The 15,045-nt window shown below is 28.3% G+C and overlaps 1 protein-coding gene across 1 annotated transcript; it reads left to right on the top strand.

The window, feature by feature from the left end:
* Positions 1–2,672: 2,672 nt before the first annotated feature.
* LOC122273063 (apolipoprotein D) lies at positions 2,673–13,679 on the top strand. The gene is made up of 5 exons (XM_071177642.2): positions 2,673–2,871; positions 7,017–7,144; positions 9,599–9,684; positions 11,689–11,784; positions 12,835–13,679. Exons 1-5 carry the CDS (start codon positions 2,752–2,754, stop codon positions 12,957–12,959), a joined length of 555 nt encoding a protein of 184 aa, XP_071033743.1. The 5' UTR covers positions 2,673–2,751; the 3' UTR covers positions 12,960–13,679.
* The last annotated feature ends 1,366 nt before the right edge of the window (positions 13,680–15,045 follow it).

The following is a 15,045-nucleotide window of genomic DNA, read 5'->3' as shown; positions in this document are numbered from 1 at the left end:
CAGCTGACTAATTATTTAAATTGGCAATTTTTATAGCTTAAAGCTTTAAAAATTCAAGCACCTTAGGCAGCTATCTTCTAAAAATATGATTCCCAACAAATTATTTTTTTTTCAACTGTAGAATTCGGATAAGTGTTTCAAGATGATTTAACTCAATCTATTAAAATTACAGAAGAATTATGTATTTGAAAGTTTCTTTTATAGCTTAACAAAAGAGGCAATTATTGCCGAAGGTTTAATATTAAAAACTTCAGGTTGATAAGGGAAGATCTCTACTAGTGAAAAAATGTAACGATATACATTATTCTTCATATAATATATATGTCACGGCGAAAGACCGAAATCGGTGGTTGTTGACTTTCTACCGGTGAATGTCGACAAACACCAAATACGTCGGTGAAAGATCGAATATTTCATTACATTCTTGCACATTCGGACCCTCACCGGTGTATGTCGACAATCACAGATATGCTTTGGTGAATGTCAGAAATATTTATTACATTCGATTTGATATGAATTTATTCATGGATATAATTACATTTATTCGATATTTTAACCCTACACTGATGTTTTTTTAAGGTTAAGTGCCGCTGCCCAGTATACATTTGCCCGGTATACCCTACACTGATGTTTTTTTAAGGTTAAGTGCCACTGCCCGGTATACCCTACACTGATGTTTTTTTAAGGTTAAGTGCCAGTGCCCGGTATACATTTGCCCGGTATACCCTACACTGGTGTTTTTTTAAGGTCAAGTGCCATTGTCCGGTATATATTTGCCCAATACTCCAAACACTGATGTTTCTTCTAATCTATCGTCAGTAAGTATTAAAATAAAGAATAAATATAAATATATCAAATAAATATAATAATATTAACGAATAAATTAATATAAAATTCGATATAACAAATATTTCGGATATTCACTAAAGCGACTATGTGATTGTTGACATTCACCGGTGAGAGTCAGAAATAAGGGTATTTAGCAAATATTTCGGACATACACCAAGCGACTACGTGAATGTTGACATTCACCGGTGAATGTAGACATTCTCCAGATTTCGGTGTTTCACCGTAACATATACATAATATCTTTATATAATAGTGAGGTTAAAAATTAATAAACTAGGTGGGTAGTATAACACTTCACGTTTGGAAATTATTACCTACGTAAGTTTAAAAAAAAAACCAGCTTTAGGTTGAGCCATATAAGCCTGAAGTATAAAATGTCGCATCTTAGGACGATAAATTAATAATTCTAAGAATACAAAAATATATACCTGAGGTTACGAAATAATAACCTAAGGTTGAACATGGAACACCTCACGTTAATAAAAAAATAACCTTTCCAAGTGTCAAAAAATACACTTGAGGTTGATTTATAATAACCAAAAGTGTAAAATGGCACACCTTAGGTATGTAAATAAATACATCAATAACTATATAAATCTATACCTGAGGTTGAAAAATAATTACCTGAAGTTGAATATAATACACCTCAAATTAGTAAAAACTCACCTATCCAACTGTCAAAAAATACACCTGAAGTAGATTTATAACAACCTGAAGTGTTAAATGAAACAGCTTAGGTTGTTGAATAAATACTTCCACAAGTGTTAAAAAATATACTTCAGGTTGAATTACTACCAATAAAGAAGTAAATATCTACCTCTCCACAGATGTTAAATTAAACACCTCAGGTTGATACATATATACCTTTGGAGGTATATTTAAGGTATGTTTGAGGTTAATTTTGAGGTATTCATTTGCAAACAAACGACGTATTTAAATAACAACGTCCCTTATACCTTTGAAAAATACCTCACTTAATACACCTCACTTTATATTAAATGTAAATACCTCACTTTACACCTTTGAAAAATACCTCACTATTTTTTCGTAAGGGTTGATCCATTCGAATTCTTCCTCTGCTTGCACTGACCTCAGTGATGACATAAAAAATCCTTCATGATAAACAAATCAGAGGTTAGAATCCCCTAGCTGTCGTGCTAACGATGAGAGGTTTCCGTGTTTTTCCTCTTTATTTTACACAAATGGAGTTAGTTGTATCAAAAGTCCTCCGCGAAAGCTAATTTGCTTAATATGTAATCCAGAAATTTCTTTGCCTTCAGGGTTGGGTTCAAAATTACAAGGGCATAGAGTTGAACATAGCATGCAGAGTTGAGGAGAGTCGTGCAGCCATGAAATTGGTCTCATGTTTAACACCGGTAATAAAATTAAAAAAAATTTGTCTGATTGATTGGGGGTAAGTTGAGAATAATAATGCATAAACATTTGAAGAGATAATCGATGAAAGTGGTATCTAAGGTGTTCCCTCTTTAGTTTCGCAGTCAAATGTAATTGTCATGCATTATGCTTTTCTCAGTACATAAAATATTTATAAGCTTATTCTGAATAAACTTATTGTATACAATTACGTCTTTTCGTCATTCACAATAATTATTACAATTTCCTTTTTGTATTTCACTTTTACATAAAAGAATGAAGACATTCGTGACGCGATTATCATGTCATTTTACCAAGCACTTTAAGTAGAGGACCAACTGCGCATGATAGTCACAAATTTAAAAAACCAATAATGAGGTAAGGGACTTATATAAGTCTTTATAAGCACCTGTGAAATATCATCATAAAAACAGATAATATTCTTATCAGATCAATAGATCGATAACTTAGTATTCAGAGGGAGTAAGAAGAAAAGTACAGTACCTTGTTTGTTTCCATTGAATAACTATGCAACAAATTCTCTTTTTAACATTAATAGTAGTAACTATTGGCTTAGTTACAGCACAACGAGTAAGTGGAGGTGCTTGCCCTAATGTGCCAGTTAAACAAAATTTTGATGTCAGCAAGGTTAGTTATTTTTCTAATGTAATTTCTTTCGCTGATTTTATTCTCTTTTTTTCAATCCAGCTGAAAAGGAAAAAAGCATTCAAAAATGAAAGACGTTAAATGTTTTAAAAATATTTAAAAAAATTTTAATTCCCTTAAATTTTTAAAAGAAAAATGTTCACAAGAAATAAACAAAAATTTTGATTACCTGAAACTAAACTATTTCTTGAGTAAGACATAAGGCAACCAAAAACGCACTAAAAAGATAATCTGTAAATTATTGATGAAAGCAGAAGTTCAGTTTGATTGTTCTTACCATAATTACAGTATGTAGTTTTGCTATTAAACGAAATACTTAATGTGATATTTCAATTAAACAATTTATTATTTACCAGTTTTATGTGGCCTGGACTAAAAACTACCAACTGCTTCATTCTATTAATAAATTTTATGAAAATATCACACTTGAGCTCTATATTTTAAATAAAAATTGTTGCAATTAATATCCTAAACGTACTTCTTCCAGACTTATACCAAGACATATAATTCCGAGACGTAATTCAATCCAGTTGAAAGAGAAAAAGCTTTAAAATGAAATAAAAAAAAGGCGGTAAATATTTCAAAAACTTTCTTTCCGAACTTTAATTTACATAATTTTAAAAAAAGTTTTTGAAGAAATCGACACAAATTTTGATTATCTTAAACTAAATTATTTTCTGAGCATGAAAAATATAATCAGTAAATTATTGATAGAAATAGTAGCTCAGTTTAAATACACTACTGACCATTAAAATTTCTACACCAGGAAGAAGACACACCACGAACGGGAAATTTGCAAGACGAATAAAGCATGTTGTGGTATGCAAATTATTAGCTTATCAGCGCATCATGCAAAGCAGGCGGTGGTATCGACACCTACAATGTGCATAAAGGAAGAGAGTTGACAGTAAGTCTGTCATACAGAAATTGAATTTCCGCATTGTTCTTAGGTAAAAAAGTTTTTGTTATGCCACGTGCAAGAAGGAGAAATGCCTACCAGCACGTGTCTGAGTTTGATCGAGGTCGAATTGTGGCCTATCGGGATTGCGGTTTATCATACCAAAGTATTGCTGCTCACATCGATCGCGATCCCATGACTGTTAGCAGAATATGGAATCAATGGGTTCATGACAGTCATATGGAACGCCGTACGGGATCTCAACGTCCCCCCATCACTATCAGCCGAAAAGACAGACATGTTATCCACGTGGCCTTAAAGGATCGTACAGCTACGTCACGAACCCTGAGTCAACAAATGGGGTCATTTGCAAGACAACAAGTGTCTGCACAGACAGTTCGACAATGTTAGCAGCAGCATTGACTATCAGCAGGGGGACCATGGTTTCGGCTATCCTTGATGCTGCATCACAGACAGGAGCACCTCCAATGGTGTGATCAACGACGAAACGCAGGAATGGCCCGACGTCGTCTTTTCAGACGAATCCAGGTTCTGTATACAGCATCATGATGGCCGCATCCGTGTTTGGCGACATCGTGGAGAACGCCCATTGGCAGCTTGCATCCGACATCGTCATACTGGCCCTTCACCTGGTACCAATGGTATGGGGTACCATTGAATGCACGTCTCGATCACCTCTTGTTCGCATTGCCGGCACTTTGAACAGTAGCCATAGATATTTCTAATGTGTTAGCGTCAGTTGCTCTGTCTTATCTTCGACGCCTCCATAACGCTACGTTTCAACAGCACAATGCACGACCCCATGTTGTTCCTGACCATTCGTCAGTCACTACGGTAGATGCATTATGGCTTAATGTTGAAGCTGCATTAAATGCTGTGCCCGTCCATGATATCTAATCTCTGTTCGACTCGATGCCCAGGAGAATAACTGCTGTTATTGCTGCCAGGGGAGGCTGCTCTGAGTACTGATTCCTTAGGATCTATGCATCTAAATGCCCTGAAAAATTAATTACTTCTTCTCCCAACTATAGTGTATGTGCCCAATAAATATCATTCTGTATTTTGCACTCTTTCCTGGTGTAGACATTTTACTGGCCGGTAGTGTAGGTTATAATAATTTTACTATGATGTCATATTTAAACCCTGTATTTTAAATAACAACTGTTGCAATTAATATCGAAGACATTTAACTTTTTTTAATATTTTGTACACATAGAGTTAGAAATTAAACTGTCTTAAATTAAACTGAAATTTTTTTTTAAAAAAAGTTCCTGCGTAAAAAGGTTATATTTTATTTCCGAAAATGCAAAGTACGTAATTGAATTCAGGAACGTGATTGAAATGACCAAGAAAAAAACTTTCAAAATCTGCAGTTTCGTAAAAATTTTCAAAAAAAAAAAATACATAATATTGCAACTACATGTAATAGAATTATATTTGAATGCAATTAAATCAATAAATAAATAACTTTTTTTTCTTGAAATTTCCAAAAGCTACTATTAAATCTAATTTAACTTAACAGATGTAAAGAATGAGCTAAAAACTAGATATACATTGATTTTTGAAAAATTTAACTGAAGTGAGCTATGACAATTATCTTTCTGAAGCTATGACAATTATCTTTTATGGATACGGTGCTATATTTAACTAATTCTCCAGACTTTTGGAAATATTTAGCACTGATAAAAACAAGAAAACAATAATAACAAATGAAATGAGGATTTAAAAATAAATTATATTATATTTGCCAGAGGAATGAGGATTTCAAAATGAATTAATTATATTAATATTTGTCGAAAAAAATAATGTCTGTGAGCTGTAAGTACATAATCATTATAGTTTTATTAATTCGTTCGCTTTCATATGAGAGAGGGCAGAACTTTAGCAATCAAAATTTCGACCTCTTTTCAACTAACTAAACACTTTTATGTTAAAATATATAGATATTATGGTCGAAAAAATAATACACTTTTCATAAATTTAATTGTTCGATACACACGCTTCTTAAAAAACCTTAATAAATTAACAAACTGACACTTTCCTTACAAATTAAAGATTTCACCGAGAGCGAAAACACTAAATTGAAAACTTATTAATATTCATTTGAGTTAATTTTTGGAATAGTTGCGCTTTAATTTCAGGGATTATTCGAAACTTCTGCTCTAACCACTTCTAACATACTTTTTCTTGATAATATTAATCAATTTCACTTTGTTTCTATTTTTTAGAGAACAATCATAATAAAAATGTGTGGCTATACTTCTGCAGTTTCCTATTTTTGCCCTTTATAATTTCCGATGAAATTACGGTAAAAAGTACTGGTACCCTGAGTAAAATATCAGTAAATTTATTTTACCGTGAAACTCCTTGTATGGTAAAATACGTTTTTACCGTAAAGCACACAACTTTATGCCGTGATTTTTAAAGTAATGTACATTTAATTACAGTGATTCAGTGATTTTACAGTAAATATTACTGCAAAAATTAAGGGATTTTAGATTTTTTGTAACGCTATTCAGAAAACGAAATATTAGATTTAAGAATGGATTTTAGGATAAAAAGTACCAACCCTCTAAGTGCATATAGTTTTCACCGTAATTTGATCCGGAATTTTTTTTTTTAAGTGTAGGGCCATAAGAGCGGGGTCATGCACCGGCATTGTTTTACTTTTGCATTACTTCACTTTTATTATAATCGAATATCATAATATATATCGTATGTAACAGCTTTTAGTGCCTTTCAAATACTGTTATTTTGTTAATTAATTGTGTTATTTATAGGTTTAAATTAAACAACTAGTTTTGAATATTTGCTCGGTATTTTCATGCGAAAAATATATTAATTAAAAATTTTTGTACTTTAGTAAAGTTTATTGAAATATATTTATGATTGAAAGAAATAATCACTGATAAAAAAAACAATTACATTTTAAGGAGTGTGACTAGTTGATATCTTTTTTCTTTATAATTATAACAAGTGGCAAAATAAATTTTACAAAAGATTTGATTATTTGTTATTATCTTTTTTTCTTAAGCAAAAATGTCTTTTGCAAATTTGTAAACGTCATAAACTGTACTATTTCACTTTTTAAACAAATTGCATTAGATTCCCGAATTAAACGTTTAGTCTAGTTAAATTTATCAGAATTTGAATACGAGACATGATGCAATATTATTTACATTGTAATTTTTAACTTGATTCTTTATAGTATGCTGGTGTATGGTACGAACTTGAGAAATATCCAGTGCCATTTCAAGCTGGACTAAAATGCAATACAGCAAGCTACACAGCTAAAGGTGACTACCTTGTAGTGGTAAACTATGGAATAAACAAAAGGTAACCAAAATAAAAAATTTATTTAGCTCCCGATAGAATCCAATGCAGCAAACTGCACAGCTAAGGGTGACTACATTGTAGTGGTAAACTCAGGAGTAAACAAAAGATTACCAAAATAAAAATTTTATTTAGTTCCCCATGAAATCATATACAGCAAACAACACAGCTAAATGTGACTACATTACAGTGGTAAACTCAGGAATAAATAAATAAATAAATAAATAAATATATATATATATATATATATATAGATATATATATATATATATATATATATATATATATATATATATATATATATATATATATATATATATATATATATATATATATATATATATATATATATATATATATATATATATATATATATATATATATATATATATATATATATATATATATATATATATATACACAAATTAACATGAAAAACATGAATAAAATAAAAAACTTAATGGAACAGAAACAAGAATGGTAAAAGCAAATAGTCGTTAATCAAGACACATCTATTGCTATAAATGCGATATTTCTGAATAAAGAATAATTATCCTAAGATAAAAATTATATATCGCAAAAATTATATATCGATATCGCAAAAAACCTTATGTTGTAAAAAATCATGAAATCAAAGAAAAATGTAAAAAGAAATCAAACTTACCGGCGTGAATTAAAACGCGGTTTAGGTTTAAAAGTACAATAATAAAACAGTTAACAAAAATCGCGAAGATGTAAAATATTGGAAGTTGTGCTTATAGCTTGAATCGAATAAAATAAAATTAAAAAAATATATTTGATCGAAGAAGAAAAAAATTTTAGGTAAAATATTAGTGCTGCCATCTATGAGAAACAATTAGTAAAAATGTAATAAAATTGAAATGATAATAAAAATGTTTAACGGATTGATTAAATTAGCAGACTAAGAAAAAAAAATCATTTATAGGGAAATTAATTTAAAAGTCAGTCTGTCAGGATAGAAAGCCGTTTATAGACTTATCCTTCATTCATAAATCCTTACATAATTTTACAGAATACACATATCCATCTTTCATAGGGTGATTTATTTAAAAATCAGAGCCTGCATACAGGAATAGAAAACCGTTTATAGGTTTTATTCTTCATTCATACAACCTTACATAGTTTTAAAGAATACACGTATCACCTGCATTCATTTGGGGTGGTTCTTTACGAACCAGAGCCCATTCCACTTATAAAAAATAATAAATAAATAAATAAACTGTTTATTATACTGGTATATATATATATATATATATATATATATATATATATATATATATATATATATATATATATATATATATATATATATATATATATATATATATATATATATATATATATATATATATATATATATATATATATATATATATATATATATATATATATATAAATTCCTTTTAATTACACAATATTTAAATAAATGACCAATAAAATAAAATACAAAAATGACTGAAAAATAATACGTAAGAACAAAAACTGCGTTGACTTGCTCTTATTTAAATTACTCTTCGTTTTGCGTACAAAAAAAGTTAGTGATCTTTAGCTGATGCAGAGAAAAATTTGTCCATACATCTGCCTGGGTTGGTCTTTGTTTAGGGATAGAAAAGTGAGATAAAAGAGGCAAACCAGAAAAAATGCTTATCGCTACATTCCACTCTTATGGATGGTCTTAAAAATCAGTATAAGTATTTATTTTGAAGTACACATTTCAAAATTATTTTTAAAATGTGAAGAAAAAATTCACTCGAAGACAGAAAAAAGTTCATTATATCCAAGTTCCTCACTTTATTAGTTCACTATATCCACAAAAAATAACATTACACGTGTATAGCAAGGCACGGGACCGAACATTTCGTTCACTATATCCGGGAGTTCACTATAAACCGTGTTCACTATAGCGGGGTTTGACTGTATATATATATATGTCGATATTTTTTGGAATTCGATTATTTTAAAGCAGACATCCACTTTTTTCCTTTGAAAATAGTTTCAAATAAATCCCATAATGAAAAAAGTTATTTAAAAATTTTGCGAAATGGCCACTAGTCATGAAATAAAACAAACATAAAGAGCAAACACCATTCAAATTTTTTTTTATTTTGGTGATAATAAATTATTATTATATAGCATTTATTAATTTCTTCAAAGCATATTTTTATAACAAACCATACGAGCGCCACCTCTGTTCACGATTTTGCAATATTTGGACTAAATTAAATATTTTAAAAAATGTTTTCACAGTGTATATAGTTAAAAAGCGACAGGGATCTAATCACTCACCGATTACTGTATTAGACTACCAGCAAATGAACTAATTTTTGCTGAAATGTACGATATTCATCCTCCATCTTTTATCAAGATTTCCTCTGGATCATTATTTTTTTAAATAATCAAACAATTATCAATATAATTTTCTCATCTTAATCCCAGGACAGGTAGAAAACATTCCATTGAAGGAAAAGCTACTATTCCTGATAAAAACGTTCCTGCAAAGTTGAAAGTAAAATTAAATACTAGTAAGTATAAAATTTAGAGTTCTCACACGATCTTTCATTTTCCAGAGTTTGAATAAAAATTTTCGTGTTTTAAGAAAACATTTTGTTCTGAGAGCTAAATAAAGAAGAATTATGAGGAGAATATTTAATTAAAAAAATTACAAGTTTAATTGTCAAAGTAATTAACAATGAAGCAATTTTTTATTTGTTTTATTTTCTCCTTTACCTAAATTTTCCTACATGATGATAAAACCACTTTGGTAAGATTTTGCTACTAATATAACAGATGAAATGCCTCAATTTGCATCCGGAGGTTGATCTATGATTCATAATAGCCAAATTCTTGTCTTTATCACTGAAGTAATCTGTAGTGATAAGATAAAAATTCTAATATCTTGAGAAATTTGTTTCTTAAAAATAAAAAAAAAACTCATTATTTTTCCTTGAAGTGCACAACAAATAAATTTGTAAATTTTTGTAATTAAATATTTGGATTTTGGTTTACGCATACTATAATAAACTAAACTTAACGTTTAGAGTTTATGTTTGATTTTTGATTTTTACCCAACTGAAAATTATTAATATTTTTTATAATTACATGCTTATCATTAAAAGTTTTTCGATGCTAAAATAAGAACAGCAATAGAAGAAAATAGTAAAGAAAATTGAATTTGTTTTTTTTCTTCTTTTGCTTTACGCATAGCTTTTTAGAATTTTACTTGTTTTTTTTTAAGTAACTTTATATGCTAAATAGTCATTGTTTTTATCATTTATTTGAAAAGTAGCTAAAATAGCTATTTCTAATCTAATTATAGCTGTTCATTATCTACCTATAAAACAAATAACGTCCAGCTGCAGCGCTCTATAAATTCAATAATAATAAAACTATTATTTGTGCCACGATTAAAAGAAACAAAGAAACTCTAACAAAAAATCTACGCGTAGATTTGTTTCATATATTAGCTCAGAAAGTTCTACCATTTTAACACGAATATTAGTTTTCATGTACATATATGAGTTTCTTAACCCTTTGACACAAAATTTTTATTAAACATTTTTATGCTTTTTTTATTACTTAATTATTTTAAATAATAAAATAATAAAATAAATAAAAAATATCATATCTAGAATTTTAATAACTTATGGTTAGGAAATTACTCATGAAACAATAGTATCATTTTCTGCATTAACGGTAAAATCTTCCAAACACGGCTCACATCCAAAACAATAATATTTCAAATTTGCTCTTATTTGCAGTTATTTAGATTTAAGAGAAACAGGTATTCATAACTGAAATTGCTTTAGTTTTTTGAAATCAATTATTAATAAATTTTTGAACATGAATATATAAAAATAAAAAAGTTTCCAAACTACTTTTGTATTTTAGCAGTAATATAATTTTGGTAATCTAACAGATATTTTCAATAGTTATTAGACTGCTTTTTATAATTAAAAAAATATATTTCTGCTTGAAATTAACGTGTCAAAAAATATATATATATAAAAAGGACACCCGAGTCCCGTCTGCATCAGAGGGTTAATACGTTATTTTATATTTTCTTCCTATGTGTGAATTTTTTCTTAACAACTGGAATATTTCAAAAGGAGTTGTTTAAATAATTCAAATATTCCATATGAAGTGTTCTTGAAATAATTTAAATGTAAATAATTAAATGAGTAAATCTAATTAGGAAAAGTATTAATGCGGGACCCGTGAAACATTAAATGAATACTTTCCTTAAATTCAATAATAGACCGAAATCTTTTCTTATCAGATCTGACAAAATATTAAACCCAAATTTAAACGACGTCTTTAAAAATAATTTATCATGATATTAAAGATTTACTGATTCAATTTAAAACCGGAATATCACTTTAAATAAATTTTAATTTCCTTCATAAAATAGTTAAAAATCTGAAAGCATTTGTTTTCGTACAAAAATATTGATTGTTTCAATTGTTTTTATATTCTGTGTTTTTTTCTCCAAAATTTGAGTTATAAATTTCTGTTTTCTTCTCCTTAAGTGCCATTCTCGGCCAACTATTGGGTATTGGATACTGATTACGATGAATATTCTTTGGTCTACTCATGCCATAGCGTACTACGTCTTTTCAAAACAGGTAATTTTACTTTCAAATTATTTCCTGTTTTCAAAAAAAAAAAAGAAAAAGGAACGTGTTCGACGTTCGTGAAAAAAAGTTTTACAAAGCACAAACCAAAATTTGTTATTTTATGTTAACTGTAAAAAATACAGCATAAAATTAAAGATTAATTTTCTGATGCAAAACATTTGAATTAAAATTAATTATTTTCATAAAAATAGATTCGAAAATCGAATTTCTTACAAAAAACAGCAACATTAAATGTAAAGTTTTTAAAAAAAAACATTCAATGATTTAAATAACAAATTTATTTAAGACATCGCATTTAAAAGTGACTATTTTTTTACTTGCTGTAAAAAAATTATATCAAAAGGGAAAAAATTTCGAATTCGTCTAGTATTTAAAACATTTCAGCAAAACACGATTTTGGATGAAATGTTTGAAATGTTAGGAGAAAAAGAATTTGTGAAAAAATTATAAAATGATAAATAATAAATTATTATGTTTAATTGTAAATCTATGTTTTAATTTTGGTTGATTTTCAATGAATGGGAAACTTTTAGTTAAGAGGTCTGACTCTAATAAATTTAATAATAATTTTCTATTAATAAATATTTAAATTATTATAAATTGAATAATAATGAATTAAGTAATAATAAATTAAACAATAATAAATTAGATAGTTGAAACTAATAAATAAAAAATCATAACTAAAATAATAATAAATAAAATAATTATAAATAAAGTACCAAAAAATGAAATAATAATATATAAAATAATAATAAATTAAGAAATAATAAATTAAGTTATGTCGTTTTAAAAAATATTATAATTGCATCTCATATTTTTATAAATGAATAAAAACTCCTTCTGAAAAAGATCTTATTATATGTGAATTTACATATTTGAATTTCCAATATAAAAATATACTATACAGATCCTATGATCCGACTTTCAATTATTAATTTATAATTGAATTCATTTATAACATAAAAATACAATTGAATTTTATTTTTAGTACTCTCTATTAATACACATTTAAATTGCATTAATGTGTGTATCTTGCAGAATTTGTATGGATTCTATCTCGAGAAACAGCTTTAGAAGAAACTGCAAGGGCGAACATATATAAATTATTGGATGACAACAATATTGATCGCAAAACTTTGCTTCATACCGAACAAGATTGTTAAGTTCAATTACAATCGTTCTCAAAATAAATAAAAAAAATTATAATATGAGTACATTAATTAATAGAATCTTATTAAATTCTGTCATTTATGATGTTGTCAAAAATCATGAAATAATAAAATTTAATTAAAAAAATTTTGAATATTGTTATTGAATTTTAAACACAGTAAAACAAAATCTGAGGAAAGCTTATAGAAGTTAAAAAGCTTTAAAAAAGGTTAAATAGAGATTAACAGAGTGTTATGTAAATACCACCCTTGACACATATTTTTAGAATCCTTCTATAGTATGAAATTTAAAATATATATAAATTTGCAAATAGAGTAGGAGGAATCAAATTAAAATTTAAGGTAGGGAATGATGAAAACGACATTGAATCGCTTGTGATGAAAACAAGACTATATATCAATTTGATTTTAGTCCAAAGGTAATTAATCTAAACACATTAAGAAACTTGAAGGTGTTTAGATTGATAACCTTTTGACCTCTCTCTGTTTTTCATGATTTGAATTTTTATGATTTTGATACAGCAATCCCCAGTAGTGATTCGTTCATTTGCGATGATGCTTTCAATTCTTTCCTAGCTTAAATACTAATTTATGTCTCCGAATGTATCCTATGCTTAAAAAGAGGAATAATTATATTTAATTCATTTTTCTGATTTGTAAAGTAGGGGACACTCGAGTTCTTACATTTTGCAGTCAATAAAAAATTTAAAAAAATATTTTTTTTAAAAATAAGCTGTGTACTTTATAATACAAAAGAAAGTTTCCTAATAATAAAGTGCGAACACAAAAGTGTTTATTACTTTAGAAAGGTACTGCAAATAAACTAAAATTCTGTAGGTGAAAAATTAAACAGGATGTCTCATAGCGACTACCCTTAATGCGCAGTTTTAAGTTTTTTGACTAAAATAAAGACAGAAAGTATGCATAATGGAAGTGTTAATTAATAAGAAAAGCAAGCTATAGAAATCTTTAGAATCACTTGTGAGGAAGGCAGGATGAAAACGTCAAAACGTCTTTATTGCCTAAAGAATCATGATGTTTTTAATAATCACCTCTCAACTCATCTTTGTTTTTTCCAGCAATCAAATATATTTGATATTTTCAGATCCGAGTTCCCTACTAGTGATTTAACAGATTGCGATCGCCATTTTGCTTTTTATTGCTTAAATATTTGCATGCGACCCGTAATGTGCATACTATTTTTACTTCATTTAAAATGAAGACAATAAAAATATTCATTAAATATGATCATTACTGGGCACTCTGCATGTTAAAGGGTTCTCAAACTAAAAAGTTAGAGCAGTATTTCATTCTAAATCTATCAAAATGTGGTCTTAAAACTGGCATAAAGTGACAGTAAAAATTTTACAGGAACAATGATCCTTAATCTGTACAACAAGGACAACATGCTAAACGCTAAATAAATAACTTAAATGTTACATTCTAGTAGCATCTGCCAGCAGACATAGTGATTATGATAATAAGTTAATGGACACGGAATCGTACATTTCAAAAAGTTATAAGGCATTTCAAGTGTCGTTCACTATTCCGTTGGATTTGCTGCAGCCTGACAATTGTCTTGAGGTACTGGTCTGAGACTCCTTCTATTAATGGCATTTGTGTCCAATACACTGTATTTTTGCTCTTTTATTTCTGAACTGAGGGTCCTCTGACGGGACAAGATCCACAAATTCTCTAAAATACAAAATAATGCAATAAATATTTTGAAATATATTCCCTCTTCGTACGGTTTTTAAAACTAAATACAAACAACACTGGGGAACAAAGTTTTGTTGCAATTATACAAATACTCGATCTTGCCTAACTCGGGAGGGTTTCTAAAATTGAATTTGCTCCTAAAACTGCAGATTTTTTTAAAAGATATTTTTAGTCTATTTTTTGGTGAAATGTAAAAGTTTAAAAACGTTTTACATAACAGTGAATCGCGAAAATGCGCGAAAAACTTCTAGGGAAGTTAAAGAAACTTTGCGAACATGCATGCGAAATAACATGCATTGTGTGTTCTATTTACGTATGCATGTGCACTTGAACATACACTATACGTAAGAACGGATATACT

The sequence above is a fragment of the Parasteatoda tepidariorum genome, chromosome 2 (assembly GCF_982258835.1).
Source record: "Parasteatoda tepidariorum strain Cologne lab strain chromosome 2, Ptep-v5.0, whole genome shotgun sequence".
Lineage (NCBI taxonomy): Eukaryota > Metazoa > Arthropoda > Arachnida > Araneae > Theridiidae > Parasteatoda > Parasteatoda tepidariorum.
Note: the sequence above shows the minus strand (reverse complement) of the source record. Positions and strands in the feature narration are given on the sequence as shown.